The sequence below is a fragment of the Oncorhynchus tshawytscha genome, linkage group LG26 (assembly GCF_018296145.1).
Source record: "Oncorhynchus tshawytscha isolate Ot180627B linkage group LG26, Otsh_v2.0, whole genome shotgun sequence".
In the NCBI taxonomy this organism is placed as follows: Eukaryota; Metazoa; Chordata; class Actinopteri; order Salmoniformes; family Salmonidae; genus Oncorhynchus; species Oncorhynchus tshawytscha.
Genome location: NC_056454.1, coordinates 19826029 through 19841264, shown reverse-complemented (window position 1 = coordinate 19841264; position 15236 = coordinate 19826029). Strand labels below are relative to the sequence as shown.

The following is a 15236-nucleotide window of genomic DNA, read 5'->3' as shown; positions in this document are numbered from 1 at the left end:
CCATAATATTTGCAGCAGTCGTGGAATGATAGGGTTTCACAGTATTACTTACCTGCCAGTGTTGTGATATTCTCATATTGATTTCTCCCACTGGAGCGGCATCTGACGTTGTGGCTGTGTTACCCAGTGAAAATCAAGCGGCCAACGTAGAAATGTCTCTGCCATGATGTCTCTCTGACTGTATCTTTGTATTCATGCTCATGTTGATAAGTAACCAAGCATGTTGTGTGTTTCTCTCCAGGTGCTACTCCAGTATTGGGAAAGTCCAGGATGCCTTCATCTCCTACAGACAGTCCATTGACAAGTCTGAGGCCAGCGCTGACACCTGGTGCTCCATAGGGTAAGACCTGACTCACTGCAGCCAGCGTATACTCAACTGTCTGGCTGTAGGACCCTTGGAGAAGTCATGAAGGATAATCTGATGGAGTGTAGCGTTTCACAGGTTGTTTTTTCAGCAGCGGTGGCAAAGTTGGGGAGGGGGCTTGCCGGCTGTGGGCGTGGCCAATGGCACAGTTTTAGAAGCCCTCTTGGATGCAGAGACCCAATTTTGCAGTTTTAAAGCTAGTTTCCTAAAATTCTACACATTTTCCCATGGCTTATGCCGTGTTCTTATGTTATCTGAGTGATTTCAAGCAGTATAAATAAATCACTGGGGGCCCCATGCCGTGACATTTATGGAATTTTAGATTCTTCCTGTCTGTCAAGGTTTTAATCGTTGAAGTTTACACTGAAACTTTTTACTATCATGCTAAATGCATATAGGGGAAACACTGGAGTGGATGTGGGTGTTGGCCATAGCAATAGGATTGTAACAGCAGTATTAGCCTATATCTACAGTCTTGGTGCTGTACCGTCTCAAGGGAAACTGCAGCTCAGGGGCCCTCTAAGGGGCTGGTTTGGACCCTAGGGGACCCTGCAGCTCCACACTGCAACAGGAGAGGCAGAGAGTGAGTTAGAGGTCCTTAGCAAGTGAAATATGGATAGACTGGGTGTGGCCACCCGAGGGAGAGGGTACACTAAAAACCCTGCCCCCCTCTCCCCAGTCACTCATTCTTTCTCACTTTCTCTCTCTCCCTCCCTCTCTCCCCTAGTGTGCTATACCAGCAGCAGAACCAGCCTATGGATGCACTGCAGGCCTACATTTGTGCAGTGCAGCTGGACCACAGCCACGCAGCCGCCTGGATGGACCTGGGCACGCTCTATGAATCCTGCGGGCAGCCGCACGATGCCATCAAGTGTTACATCAACGCCACCCGCAGCAAGTCCTGCACTAACACCGCCGCCCTCACACACCGCATTAAGCTGCTGCAGGTAGGCAGGGAGGGAGGGATACACATGCAGAGATGTACACACATGCACACCAACCAACCAGTAACCAAAGATTTCAGCTGGCCCTTTTCTGTTAAATGTTGTGGTGTGTGTTGGGTTGTTTTGTGCTTTGTTGTGTTGTGGTGTATCATGCAAGTGTTTTAAGAGCTCTATTTTGTACAATTATTTATTGTTTATTTTACGGACTGTGGCGTAATTCTGTGATTTTTGGTTTGACTCATTGATATATGAACACTGATTCATATTGATGCGATACTACACATTCTCATCAGTAATCGTAAAGACAATCTCATGGCATCGACCATTCTTTGAGTGATTCTTTTCATTTGACTTTATATCATCTCTGAAGAGGCTGTATTTCTTGTACAAGTACCTATACTATAAGTGATTGACTTAGTAGAAAGTATTAAAGTACTATACTCCACAAAGTGCTCAGTACGTAGTGCCACTGGATTGTCCTACCATACCGTAAACCAGTACTGAAATGTGTCTTTACGCCATTTCCTCCTCCTATAGGCTCAGTTGTGTAACCCTCAGCCAGGTAGTCTTGCGGGGGGGAAGGGTACTAAAATGCTTCCTAGTATTGAGGAGGCGTGGAGCCTGCCCATCCCCGCTGAGCTCACCTCCAGACAGGGGGGCCTGAACACTGCAGCAGGCAGCCCAGGGTCACAGACACAGCAGCAGCAGGTGAGACCACTAGAGACCGATAACACCCAGCTAACAAACCCTTACTACTACTACTACTGCCTAACCTGTCCTGTCCTGGTGCATCTCAATAGTCTTCTCCTTTCCTCTCCTCTCATTGGCACTGATTGGAAAACTCAGGATAGGTGAAAAACAGTGGATGCCCACAGGCAATATTTGCATTCATCTGTCTAGAAGCGGTTTGCATCAGTGCAGAAAAAGCGAAGGAGTTGAGACGAGAATCGCCCTCACTAACACTAACCTCACATATAGTAGATTTAGTAGATGAAATTCTCTGTGTGGTTCCTAATACAACAGTACAAGTCATCAGTCAATGCTACTCTCACTCACCCATCAACTCTGTTTGATATGACATGCACAGAATGAATGGAAACTTCTGATATGGAATTGTTATATGTTAGTGACTCTGAATGATATCTGATGAATACTCAACTTGCCTGCCATGTCTTGTTTTTCTTGGACGACCGTTTGACATTTAAACTACCTTGGCACCAAAGGTTTGATGGCAAACGGTGGTAACCCAAATATTTAAGTTCCTTACGTTCCATATCAAATTCATCTCATTCCTCCTGCCAAGAAAAAAAGACAAGACTGTCACACACACTGTTGGCTCTGAGATTTCTGATTAGACGTATCAATAAGGTTGTCGTCAGGGTTTTGGTATCTGTTCTTAGTCCAAACCCTCTACACATAGTAACAGAACCATCCTCCCCCTCCTTTCCTGCCTCTCCCAATAATCCTCCTCCCTCTCGCCCCCATAACCCTCCTCTCCTGCCTCTCCCCCAGGCGTCTAAGTCCCACCAGAGTGGTGAGGGAGGCCAGAGCCAAACGCACGTCTCCCCCCATCCCAGCCACACTGACGGTCAGGCCAGCCCCGCCAAGAGAAAACGCACCGCCAGCCCGGCTAAGGTATGGTTCAGTCCTTAACAATGTTCCCTCAAACAGTTTTTGCCACTGAGCAAATTTCAGGTCTGCTGAGCGCAAACTTGAACGTTGTGAAAATTCTGTGCAACTTCTGGCACGTTTACTGTGAACACAGGCTGTACCCGCTTTAAGTTATAGTTATAACAGTGAAGGCCACTGTGGATATTTGATCATAATGTAGGCCTATCACTGGCCTACCATTAAAAACTATGGAGAAATGCACCCCATAACATATTAACATGGAAATAGCCATTCTATCATTCAGTCTACAGTAGCAGCCAATATGTGGGGTTCAATCTTGGCCTACATTCCATGAGACTTTTGGGGGAAAAACATGTAGGGACATTAACCTGTTTATCCACTTGTCATTCAGACAAGGCGGTGACTGAAAATGTTGTTGAAGAAACCACTTTTCAAAATAAAATACATTATTATTCCCATACTATTATTAGATAATCTGACAAATGATGCTACCCTCTGCCTTTTGGCTACTTAGCTTATTCAAGCCTGCCCCAAAATACAACACTGCCCCTTACAGTAAAAAAGCTCTTTACCTGACTTGCTTTTCAAAGATGGCTAGAAATGCACATGTTTTGTGCTCTTGTAGCAAGCAACCACTCCCCCAGTGCTGTCTAGAAATTAGCTATATCTGGGCTAATAACTTGCTTATTAGCAAAGAATATGAACAAATGTACACACCTAGCTACATGCAGCAATTGCTTTGATCTCGAAACAAGCACATTTATTCATGACCACTCATGCTGTAAACACAGTCCAGTTCAAAGTAAATGGCACAGATCCATATGTGGCAATGGTCTATTTGCATATAGGGATTCTGCAGCTCTGTTTGGTTATGGCGCACCGGTCTGTATATGGGCCTGAGTCGATGCAATATAATTGTACTCCAATGCGCTCTGGCTACAAGAAAATCTCTTGCATAGTTTGTTTTGCTTCGATATGTTGCATTGAACGTGGCTAACATTGTGTTGATTCGATCACAATTTTCACAGTAAAGGGAAACGTTGATGGTGTTAACTAACTAGAAACTAACTAACTAGAAACTAACTAACTAGAAAGTTAGGTCAAGTTCAATCTTGTGCTTCTCTGCGCGGGCTGATATTTCTTCTGCGCGGCAGTCCTGGGGCAGCTACGCGCAGTTTAGAGGTAACATTGGTCCTTAACCTAGCCTAATGTCAGAACCCAGAACCAAATCTCTGTCACACCAACTGACCCTATACCAGCTTTATGAACGCAAATAGGAATTACGCCTAAATTGTTACAAGCTTTATTGCCAAGTATCTCTCTCTGATCCCACAGAGTGCTGTGGACCTGTGGACAAACCACCCGGTACAACACCAGATCCCCAGCTGGTACCTAACACCACAGAAATTACAGGTGGGTTCTGCTCTTCCAATCAAACCATACCAGTGTCTGATTCTAATCAAATGAGTCAGACCTGAACTGTATTTGTTACATGTGAGTCATTTTACAGACTCTACAGCCCTTCTCCAAAGCAACTTTGCAGTATAAAGCAACTTGCGTACTGAATAGTAAGCATAAAAAGCCATAAGCAAAACACTTCAGAATGTAAATAGTTATCAATGGTTCTAAATGCCTGTACCTTTCCATTCTCTTCTAGCTCCTGGATCAGCTCCGGACCAACCGGGCCAGTCTGAAACCACCACAGATGCAGATTCTGGACCAGCTGGAAAAACAGTTCTCCCTCATGCAGCAGCATCAACATCAGGTACAGACACACACACACACATATAAGCAAACACCACACATTTTTATTATAAACAGTATTCAAACTGTTGTCTCTCTCCCATCACCCCTTTAATTGGCTAGGTGAGACAGCAGGCAGCAGGACAGTTGCGGCCCACCCTACCCAACGGCCCCTCGCTGTCCCCAAACTCCCTCCCCTCCCCTCACCCCCTCTCCCGGACTTCACCCGTCAGTCAAACCACAGCCCGTCCCCCCTGTACTGTTCAGCCAATGGCCAACACACCTTTATCTTCAAGTCCCCTTGGGCAGCTAGGCAATCCAGAGGGGGGAACTGTGGGCAATAATCGCACTCCCGGTCTACCGGGTGCAGCGACGTTACCGGGAGGTGGCGGGAGTAATGGAAACGTGCCTTACCTACAGCAGAACTGTCTACCTCACAACTGCAATGCCACTAGTACCAGTAACCCCAGTACCCCCACCAGCAACAACACCAGTCACAGCAGTAATAGTACCAGTAATGTAGAGGAGGCCTGGAAGAGCCAGCAACGTACCAACTCCACTCAGGTACATATCTTTTTTATTTCGGTCTCTCTTTAATTCTGACGAGTTCTTTGTCTCTCTCTCTCACTTTCACTCTTGTTCTATCTGGTTTGCTAACTGTTTGTATCTATCTTTGTAAGGATGTAACATTTCACCATAACACATTGGCCCTCAGTTCAAATGTTAAAGATAATACCGCATCGGTCTGCTGACACCAAACCGATCCAAATGTAGTATGCATCGGTCGAAAATCTATTCAAATGTTACTAATTACCGATTCATTAAATTGTTTTGAAAATATCTAATCTTTTGTGACAATTGATGCAGCCTCCTCTTCAGTCTCAAACTAAGCATATAACTGTTAAGTCATTGATCTACAAGTCATTTTTTGCATGCCAAATAACCATAGGTAATATCAGTAGCCTAGTCAAACTGCTCACTGTTTCCAGATTCGTGCACTGACCAACGCGAGGTAGGCATCCTCTTCCTGATCTTGCACATCTGTTCGGCACCTTAAGCATTCAAATGCTGAAATGGTTAGCTTGATATTAAGCTTAATTAGTTGAGTGACAGCTAATGTAATTTGCTAGGTTATTGTTACCAATGGATTATTATAACCTGTGTGGTTTGAGCCCTGATTGGCTGATAGCCGTGGTATATCAGACCGTATTCCATGGATATGACAACACATTTATTTTTACTGATCTAATTTCACTGGTAACCAGTTTATAATAGCAATAAGGCACCTTGGGGGTTTGTGGTATATGGCCAATATATCATGGCTAAGGGCTGTGTCCAGGTACTACACGTTGCGTCGTTCATAAGAACAGCCCTTAGCCGTGGTATATTGGCCATATACCACACCTGCTCGGGCCTTGTTGCTCAATTGAAAATGGTGTTATTGCGCTGACAGTTGTAAAAGCTACCGGAGGTACAACTTTCATCTGGCGATACCTGCTGAACCGGGCTTACAAATAATTTGATTTTGATTGCTCAGGTTCAGCATCCGCAATAGTTTCGGTTGTTTTGCTTTAAACAATCAGTGTACACCAAACATTAGGAACACCTTGGGATGCCATATGGATGCTGGCACATGTCAACTCATGCTTCCCACAGTTGTGCTAAGTTGGCTGGATGTCCTTTGGGTGGTGGACCATTCTTGATACACACGGGAAACTGTTGAGTGTTAAAAACCCAGCAGCATTGCAGTTCTTGACACACTCAAACCGGTGTGCCTGGGACGTACCACCATACCCTGTTCAAAGGCACTTAAATCTTTTGTCTTGTCCCATTCACCCTCTGAATGGCACACCTACACAATCCATTTCTCAATTGTTTCTGGGCTTAAAAATCCTTCTTTAACCTGTCTCCTCCCCTTCATCTACACTGACTGAAGTGGACTTAACAAGTGACATCAAGGGATCATAGCTTTCACCAGGATTCACCTGGTCAGTCTGTCATGGAAAGAGCAGGTGTATATGGTAATTTTTTGACATGCAGGGTAAAGTTGATAGTTTCATAAAGACCAATCACTTTTGCGAGGCGCACTGCATGGCAAAGCGGGAGGAGAAAAGAAGCTCACTAAACTTCCAAACGGTCAAAACCATTACATTTTGAGATGGGGGGGGGTGTGAAGTCAAATCCATTCAGGGAGACGCAGACAGACCCAGCTCAGACAGACCCAGCGCATGAGCTCCATTAGCAGCAGATTTGAATTTGTAATGGAAAGTGAATGTATTTATTCAGCAAAAGTGCATTGAATCAAGCCGTTATCAAACCAAATCGTATCGATTCATTTTCTAAATCATACCGAATCATTTAAAACTGCAACGTATCATTGCCCATGCATCTAACTAGATGTGTATTGATCATCTTGAAAGGGAAAGATTCATATTCCTACTATCTTGTGAATTCTCTATTGCTCACTCTTTCACACAACCTCCTTTTATTTTGCTCTGACTTGGTCTGTCACTCCGTTTTCTTGTTTTGCATCTCATTAACTGTCTTGACCCTCATCGCTGATCAGTCTGTTTTTCTCCCCCTCTATCCAGGGGCTTCACAAAGGTCCAGGTTCACATTCGGCAGGTCCCAATGGAGAACACCCTTTCTCTTCATCCTCCTCCCAGGCCGCTGGATCCGGTGCTCAAATTCTAAATCAGGTCGGACATTCTACCGGGCCCTGCCCTGCCTCCTCTTCCTCCTTCTCCTCTTTGCCACAGAGGGCCGGTGCCCCCAACCACCTCCCCTCCTTGCCCCTCCACTCCGCCACCACTACCTCAGTGGCCCAAACCAAAGAGACCACGCCTTCAGGAAGCAGCAGTGGATTGGCTACCACCACAGGGACACCGCTTAGTCCCGGTACCACTGCCCCTATGCAGGGATTGGCTAATCACATCCAGCAGGGGGCGGTGACCACAGACAGCTCGTGGAGCCAATCCAAGCCCGGCTCTCCTTCTCCGGGCACGCTCAGTTCAGACAATCCTCAGCTCTCAGCCTTGCTCATGGGAAAAGCCAGTAATAAGGATGTTACTAACCACGATGATAATAATAATAATAATCACGGTGGTGTTAATCAAGGAGCCACCATGGACAATAACATCAAGGTCAACAACATTCACCCGGGTGTCCACCACGGAGGTCCCAAAACCCTGTCGGAACGCTCTGTGGCCTCCTCGCCCCTCTCAGCCATGTCCGCCTCCACCCCCTCCCCCCCGCGCTGCGCCGACCACCACCCCTTCACAGCCAACAGCCTTATCAGCAGCCCGTCCAACAGCGGAACCACCGGTACCGCTACCACTACCCCACAGGTCAACGGTAAGGGGCTAGAGGACTCTCGGAGCCCAGTGAGAGTAGAGCCCACTGGGGTGTCTCACAGCAGGCCGGCCCTGGCCCCATGGTCCTCAGTCTCCATCTACCCCAGCTCCAGCCAGGTGCTCAAAGCATGCAGGTAGGACATCATATCCTTCTATCACATCAGTCACATTTAATTTGTAACATTTGGTGTGCTTTTTTGAAAGAAGTCAATGGCTATGGGATGGATGTTTCAAATGCTGCATGTTCTAATGCAATGTCGTGTTTTTTTCTTGTAAAGGCCTTACCAACTACAGCAGTGGTGTTCAAACTTTTTCAGCAGGGACCTCGTTTTTTTCTTTGACTCCAAATCTAATGACGTAACCTTAAAATCTGCATATCAACAAATAACCTTCAATTGATTTTTTTTCATCTATCAAAATAATAATTAAAAAAATATATTAAAAACGCATTTACACATTATTTTTTTTCAAATTAGCGTTCTTGTATATTGTCCCATACAATAATCTGTACTCTTAATTTTTTGTTCCAATTTTGGCGACCCCACTGCAATTCCCCCGCGACCCCAACTTGAATACCCTGAACTAGAGTCAACTAGAATTCACTCACCGTCTCTGTCATTTAGAGTTTACTGTGGGGGCCACTGCTGACTGTTTGGTTTGAGTTGCAACTTGAAGGTCTTGGTGCTGTAGCAGCCCAGCCTGGCCGTATTGGCCAGTTAGCCCTCAGCCTGGCCTGTTTCAGTTCTGGTCTGGGCAGCCAAATACTTCATTTGGGGCCCACTGAGTGTGGGGAGTGTGCTCTGATGTAGGTCAGGCTATCAGTGGGTTGGAGAGGTGCTAGGTAGGTGGCTAATGTTTCCGAAAGGGGTATATATGGTGTGTACAAGGAGTGTCCGGTAACTGACAGGGCTGTAGAGATCCTGACCAGTAAGCTATGTGTACACAACCTGAGCCATAGGTGTTATTCTACTGCACATATACTGCTCTGTGTATGACTATAGCTTTGGTGAACCGCTACTCTAGGGTTCTTTCTCTTACTGAGCCTCAAAGTACAGGTTCCAGTTCTGTTCTAACACGGGTCTGTTTTAATTGTGCTGCACAATGCATGCATGTCTGTCTAGATTCCAGACTCATTATGTTGGCTTGTGCTGCTGCTATTTGCTGAAGCATGGTTCATCTCAGTGTCATTGAGCAGCCAGACGTGTTCTCTCTCTCTCTGTCCCCCCTACGTCTTTAGGAACCTGGGGAAGAACGGCCTGTCCAACAGCAGTGTCCTCCTAGAAAAGTGTCCCCCTCCCAGACCCCCTCCGCCCCCCTCGCCCTCACTGCCAAAGGACAAACTCAACCCCCCCACACCCAGCATCTACGTGAGTATACAGCCACAAGGGTTTTTGTTGAGATTTCATTACTTTGTACTTTTTACTTGCAACAGTAAATGTGGTTTTCATCCTGAAGTTTTTAGTTGCGTCCGTCGCTGTCCCAGGAAAACCCCTGTGGTAAAGGTCTTAGACTTCATCAGAACGGTCTAGTTTGCAAGTCAAACGTCTAATGTGTGTGTGTTGCTCTCCCGTGGTCTGTAGCTGGAGAATAAGAGGGATGCGTTCTTCCCTCCGCTCCATCAGTTCTGTACCAACCCCTCCAACCCTGTCACCGTCATCAGAGGGCTGGCCGGGGCGCTCAAACTGGGTGAGTTACACACTGATGGTAGTCCTATACCGTCGTTACACACTACTGCTGGGGGAATTACACTTTGCTTACACACTCTCGCAAAACAAACATTAGTCATCGTTCTAGTCCTGATTGGGATCTCATTTGAATTTTACTTGAATGTTTCTCCCCTAAGGACAGAAAAGCTTTGTGTGTCTGTACGCACTCATTTGCTTGTGTGAGGGTGTGTGTGCTTGCACTCATTCACTCTCTCACAGGCTTGGGTGGGTGGGGATGTGTGTGTTTGTGTGTTGAACAACTTAACATGTATGACAACAGCACCACCTGCAAGCAGAGAGTGTCATTACATGTATAGCATCCGAAGTAAAGTAGCCAACGGCTGCCAAGGAAAGCTATTGGCTCCCTCACTTCATCAGCTAGCTCGCAACTGCATCACTGTACTGTAGCACACCACACACTGACTAGAAACTCGCTGTTAATAACTGGATGGATAACTTTTAGTTCATTATGCTAGTTCTTCTGAACATTTTTCCACTCTACTTTTTCTCCCTTTCCCTCAATCCCCATCCTCTGTCTCCCTATTTTCTTTCCTCTCCTACTCTGTCCCTTTTCCCTCCACCCTTCTTTCTCTCCCTCCACTCCTTCCTCCATCCCATCCTTCTCCCCCCTGCCTCTCTCAGACCTGGGTCTGTTCTCCACTAAGACCCTGGTGGAGGCTAACCCAGACCACCTGGTGGAGGTACGGACCCAGCTGTCTCAGCCCACCGACGAGAACTGGGACCTGAGTGGCACAAGGAAGATGTGGCGCTGCCAGAGCAGCCAATCACACACCACCATTGCCAAGTATGCCCAGTACCAGGCCTCGTCCTTCCAGGAGTCACTACGGGTTAGTAGAGGGAGATGCACGTACATACACAAATCCACCACCATCATCTCCAAACAAAGTCAGTACAAGGCCTTGTTGAATAGAAACACAGTTTTGAGTGGTATGTTGTCACTGAATATTCACATGGTCACTCCAGACATAGTTTTGTCACTTAAAGAGAATATCTTCCCAGCTCAGAATGTTTGTTGCACTCCATTTACTGAACTCACTCAATGAACAGATATGCTCAAAATATACCTATATTAAATGCATTTTCCAGGAGGAGAATGAGAAGAAGAAGGAGCAGGAGGCAGAGGCAGCCAATGCAGAGAGGTAAGATGCCTGTCTCTTTCTGTCTCTGTCTGTCTGTCTGTCTGTCTGTCTGTCTGTCTGTCTGTCTGTCTGTCTGTCTGTCTGTCTGTCTGTCTGTCTGTCTGTCTGTCTGTTGGCATGCATGGTGTGATATCTCTCTGCTCTGTCTAAACTACATCTCCCATGATCCCACAGTGCGACACGGCGGAGGAAAGGGCCCTTCAAACACATCAAGTTTGGCACCAACATCGACCTGTCTGACGAGAGGAAGTAAGTGTTCCACCCAATACTATGTGGTTTTGTTCATGAAACAGATCACTGATGTTTTGTATTTAATTTGACAATTTTTATATGAACCAGATTATGGCCTGGTCCCAAAACAACCCTTGTCCTTTCCCCTATCCAGTCCCTTCAGATTTACAAACACAGAAAGGGTATGGCCTAGGTAGAACTGGGCATTGGTATCATAAAGAGGGTCCCTCAGTTTGGGAGCAGTGTGTGTCTGTGCTGTAGTGTTGACCTCTGACCCTTGCTCTGTGACCTCCTTTCAGGTGGAAGCTGCAGCTGCAGGAGCTCAGTAAGCTGCCAGCATTTGCCAGAGTGGTGTCTGCTGGCAACCTGCTCAGCCACGTAGGACACACCATCCTGGGCATGAACACTGTCCAGCTCTACATGAAGGTCCCTGGGAGCAGGACGCCAGGTTAGACACACACAGCGAGAGCCACACATGCCGCAGAGACACACACACACACACATGGGTCCACACACATAATGCTGTTTGTTAGTGGTAACTGTCGCGTGTTTTGTTTAACAAGGTATTTGTGTCTTGTCTTCTAGGTCACCAGGAGAACAATAATTTCTGTTCAGTGAACATCAACATTGGCCCGGGGGACTGTGAGTGGTTCGCAGTGCCCGAACATTACTGGGGAATCATCAACGACTTCTGTGAAAAGTACGTCAACAAAAATCTCCAACCTCTAACCCAACACAAAGTTGATATCCTACCTCTGTCTCTTTACAGCCAGTGCAGTCTAAGGTTAGAGATGTCTTAACTCAAGTTTAACTCAGATTTAAGTGGTATACTTGGTACTAATTAAAGGAAAGGGAATATCTCGACTTTTCATTCATTGCAGATGTAAAAATGTATTTTTTTATTTTTGTATTCATGAACTACCCAGAGTATGAGTAGGGGTCTTCAGAGAATGAGCGAGTGTCCATGTGCATCCTCTGTTTCTAATGTCGGACGTGTGTGTGTCTCCTGCAGGAACAACATCAACTTCCTGATGGGGTCATGGTGGCCCAACCTGGAGGACCTGTACGAGGCAGATGTTCCCGTCTACCGCTTCATCCAGCGTCCCGGAGACCTGGTGTGGCTCAACACGGGCACCGTCCACTGGGTCCAGGCCATCGGCTGGTGCAACAATATCGCCTGGAACGTAGGACCTCTCACCGGTAAGACCAGGAAGGGACATGGAGAACAAAGGGATATGTTTAATATGGGAATACACGGTTATTTTATGGGTTTTACGTAGAATTTGTTGGGACATCATTAAAAGATGAAGGATGGATGCTGATAGGCGTGGACTGACACATTGATATCTATGACCGACCGGCTTGTTCGGTCTTATTAAAAATGTTGCTTACATGTTTGTTTTTTTACATTGGATAAAAGTAGAAACTCCAAGCTAGAAAATTATATATCATTCACTATAGTTGAGAAACAATGGGAAAGTCATTCTGCTTTGAACGTTGATAAACTTGTAACCCCACTTTTGAGAAAATGGACCTTGAATGTTTTGGTACACCAACTGTAGCGCTCTTGTTTGTCAACACCTATTCAGCATCATTCACACCCTCTTAAGCCTTAGCCCCACCCATCTCTTTAAGGATTCATGTGAGGCTATGTACTAAACAACCAAAGATTTCAAGACTAAAGGCTGGTTTATACTACGATCGACATGTCTGTATACAGTTGTTGCAGTGACATCAAACATTCTATTGTCATCCAATGTCATTTGGAAAGTAGATTTGGAAAGTATTCAGACCCCTTCCCGTTTCTCACATTATTCTAAAATGGATTAAATTACTTTTTTCCTCATCAATCTACACACAATACCCAATAATGACAAAGCAAAAACTGTTTTTCAGTAATGTTTGCAAATTTAAAATAAACAAGATACCTTATTTACATAAGTATTCAGACCCTTTGCTATGAGACTCAAAATTGAGCTCAGGTGCATCCTGTTTCCATTGATCATCCTTGATGTTTTAACAAGTTGATTGGAGACCTCCTATGGTAATTTCAATTGATTGGACATGATTTGCAAAGGCACACACCTGCCTATATAAGAGCCCACAGTTGACAGTGCATGTCAGAGAAAAAAACAAGCCATGAGGTTGAAGGAATTGTCCATAGAGCTCCGAGACAGGATTGTGTCAGGGTACAGATCTGGGGAAGGGTACCAAAAAATGTCTCTAGCATTGAAGGTCCCCAAGAAATCAGTTGACTCCATCATTCTTAAAATGGGAGAAGTTTGGAACCACCAAGACTCTTCCTAGTGCTGGGCGGGAAGCCAAACTGAGCAATCAAGGGAAAAGGGCTTTGGTCAGGGAGGTGACTAAGAAACCGATGGTCACTCTGACAGCGCTCCAGAGTTTCTCTGCTGCGATGGAGAACGCTCCAGAATGACAACCATCTCTGCAGCACTCCACCAATCAGGCCTTTATGGTAGAGTGGCCAGACGGAAGCCATTCCTCAGTAAAAAGGCACATGACAGCCCGCTTGGAGTTTGCCAAAAGGCACCTAAAGGACTCAGACCATGAGAAACAAGATTCTCTGGTCTGATGAAACCAAGATCAAACTATTTGGCCTGAATGCCAAGCGTCACATCTGGAGGAAACCTGGCACCATCCCTACGGTGAAGCATGGTGGTGGCAGCATCATGCTGTGGGAATGTTTTTCAGTGGCAGGGACTGGGAGACTAGTCAGGATTGAGGCAAGGATGAGGAGAAAAGTACAGAGAGATCCTTGATGAAACCTGCTCCAGAGCGCTCAGGACCTCAGACTGAGGCAAAGGTTCACCTTCCAACAGGACAACGACCCTAAGCACACAGCCAAGACAACGCAGGGGTGACTTCGGAAACAAGTCTCTGAATGTCCTTGAGTGGCCCAGCCAGAGCCCGGACTTGAACCCAATTGAACATCTCTGGAAAGACCTGAAAATAGCTGTGCAGCAATGCTCCCCATCCAACCTGACAGAGCTTCAGAGGATGGGAGAATGGGAGAAACCCCCCAAATACAGGTGTGCAAAGCTTGTAGCGTCATACCCAAGAAAACCCGAGGCTGTAATCACTGCCGAGTAAAGGACCTGAATACTTATGTAAATGTAATAATTGCAACAACAACAAAACCGCTTTGCTTTGTTATTATGGGTTATTGTGTGTAGATTGATTAGGGGGGAAAAACAGTTTTAATATTTTTTTAGAATAAGTCTATAATGTAACAAAATGTGGAAAAAGTCAAGGAGTCTGAATACTTTCTAAATGCTGTAGAATATGTCAATGTAGCAAATTCGGCAACTAAAAGCAACTTTCTAAACAATGTTTTGGTTAGTTTCAAACTTGTTAGCTAGCTGGCTATCTAGTTCAAATACTGACCATATATAGCTGACAACATCTTAACTTTAGCTAATTTGTATGAATTATTACAGGAAAATAAATCCACAACAAGATCATTAATTACAAGTTAATGGTTGAGCTAATTATAGAAAATAGCTTACGGTTGTGAGTGTGACAAAATAAAAGCAAGGTATTCTACCGGGTAATTCTTTCTAACTAGGACATTGTCTCGTTGGCCCAATGTTATATCATAATTTGACTTTATTGCTGGTCATGTTGTTCTTCACATTACTGTCTCTTCTAAACACACACTATATCAAATAAAATAAAATCTGTTTATTTGTCACATGCACAGGATACAGAAGGTGTAAACGGTACAGTGAAATGGTTACTTATATAGTGGAGTCTTTTGTTTAGACATGTAGCTAGCTAGCTAAACAATTAACCATAATCCCAACTCATAACGTTACTACCCTGCATGAATCTACAGGTAGCTAAAGCTAACCAAATAGGTTCAATGTTAGCTAGCTAGCAATGCAAATGGCTCTGAGATATGACTAATATTACTACACAGATCAGACACGTAACGTTAGCTAGCGAGCCAGTCAGCAAACGTTAAGCTAGCTAACAGTACGCTTTAACTTGCAATGAAAACTACTTTGGAAAAATTAGAAACGTGTGTGTATATATACGTGTATATATATCTGAAAATGTAGCTAGACTCTCTTACCCGTATT

The 15236-nt window shown here is 45.2% G+C and overlaps 1 protein-coding gene across 6 annotated transcripts in view; it reads left to right on the top strand.

The window, feature by feature from the left end:
- The window catches only part of kdm6a (lysine (K)-specific demethylase 6A), a 94370-nt gene that overhangs the window by 75493 nt on the left and 3641 nt on the right, over positions 1-15236 (top strand). For all 6 annotated transcript variants that reach the window (XM_024389150.2, XM_024389149.2, XM_024389148.2 and 3 more), the window contains 16 exons: positions 242-340; positions 1092-1311; positions 1846-2016; positions 2821-2943; positions 4276-4353; positions 4598-4705; positions 4807-5247; positions 7275-8170; positions 9274-9403; positions 9617-9722; positions 10385-10590; positions 10850-10902; positions 11077-11151; positions 11433-11581; positions 11719-11833; positions 12146-12333. In XM_024389150.2, coding sequence (XP_024244918.1) covers positions 242-340; positions 1092-1311; positions 1846-2016; positions 2821-2943; positions 4276-4353; positions 4598-4705; positions 4807-5247; positions 7275-8170; positions 9274-9403; positions 9617-9722; positions 10385-10590; positions 10850-10902; positions 11077-11151; positions 11433-11581; positions 11719-11833; positions 12146-12333 — 3158 coding nt within the window. The remainder of the gene's footprint in view (positions 1-241; positions 341-1091; positions 1312-1845; positions 2017-2820; positions 2944-4275; positions 4354-4597; positions 4706-4806; positions 5248-7274; positions 8171-9273; positions 9404-9616; positions 9723-10384; positions 10591-10849; positions 10903-11076; positions 11152-11432; positions 11582-11718; positions 11834-12145; positions 12334-15236) is intronic.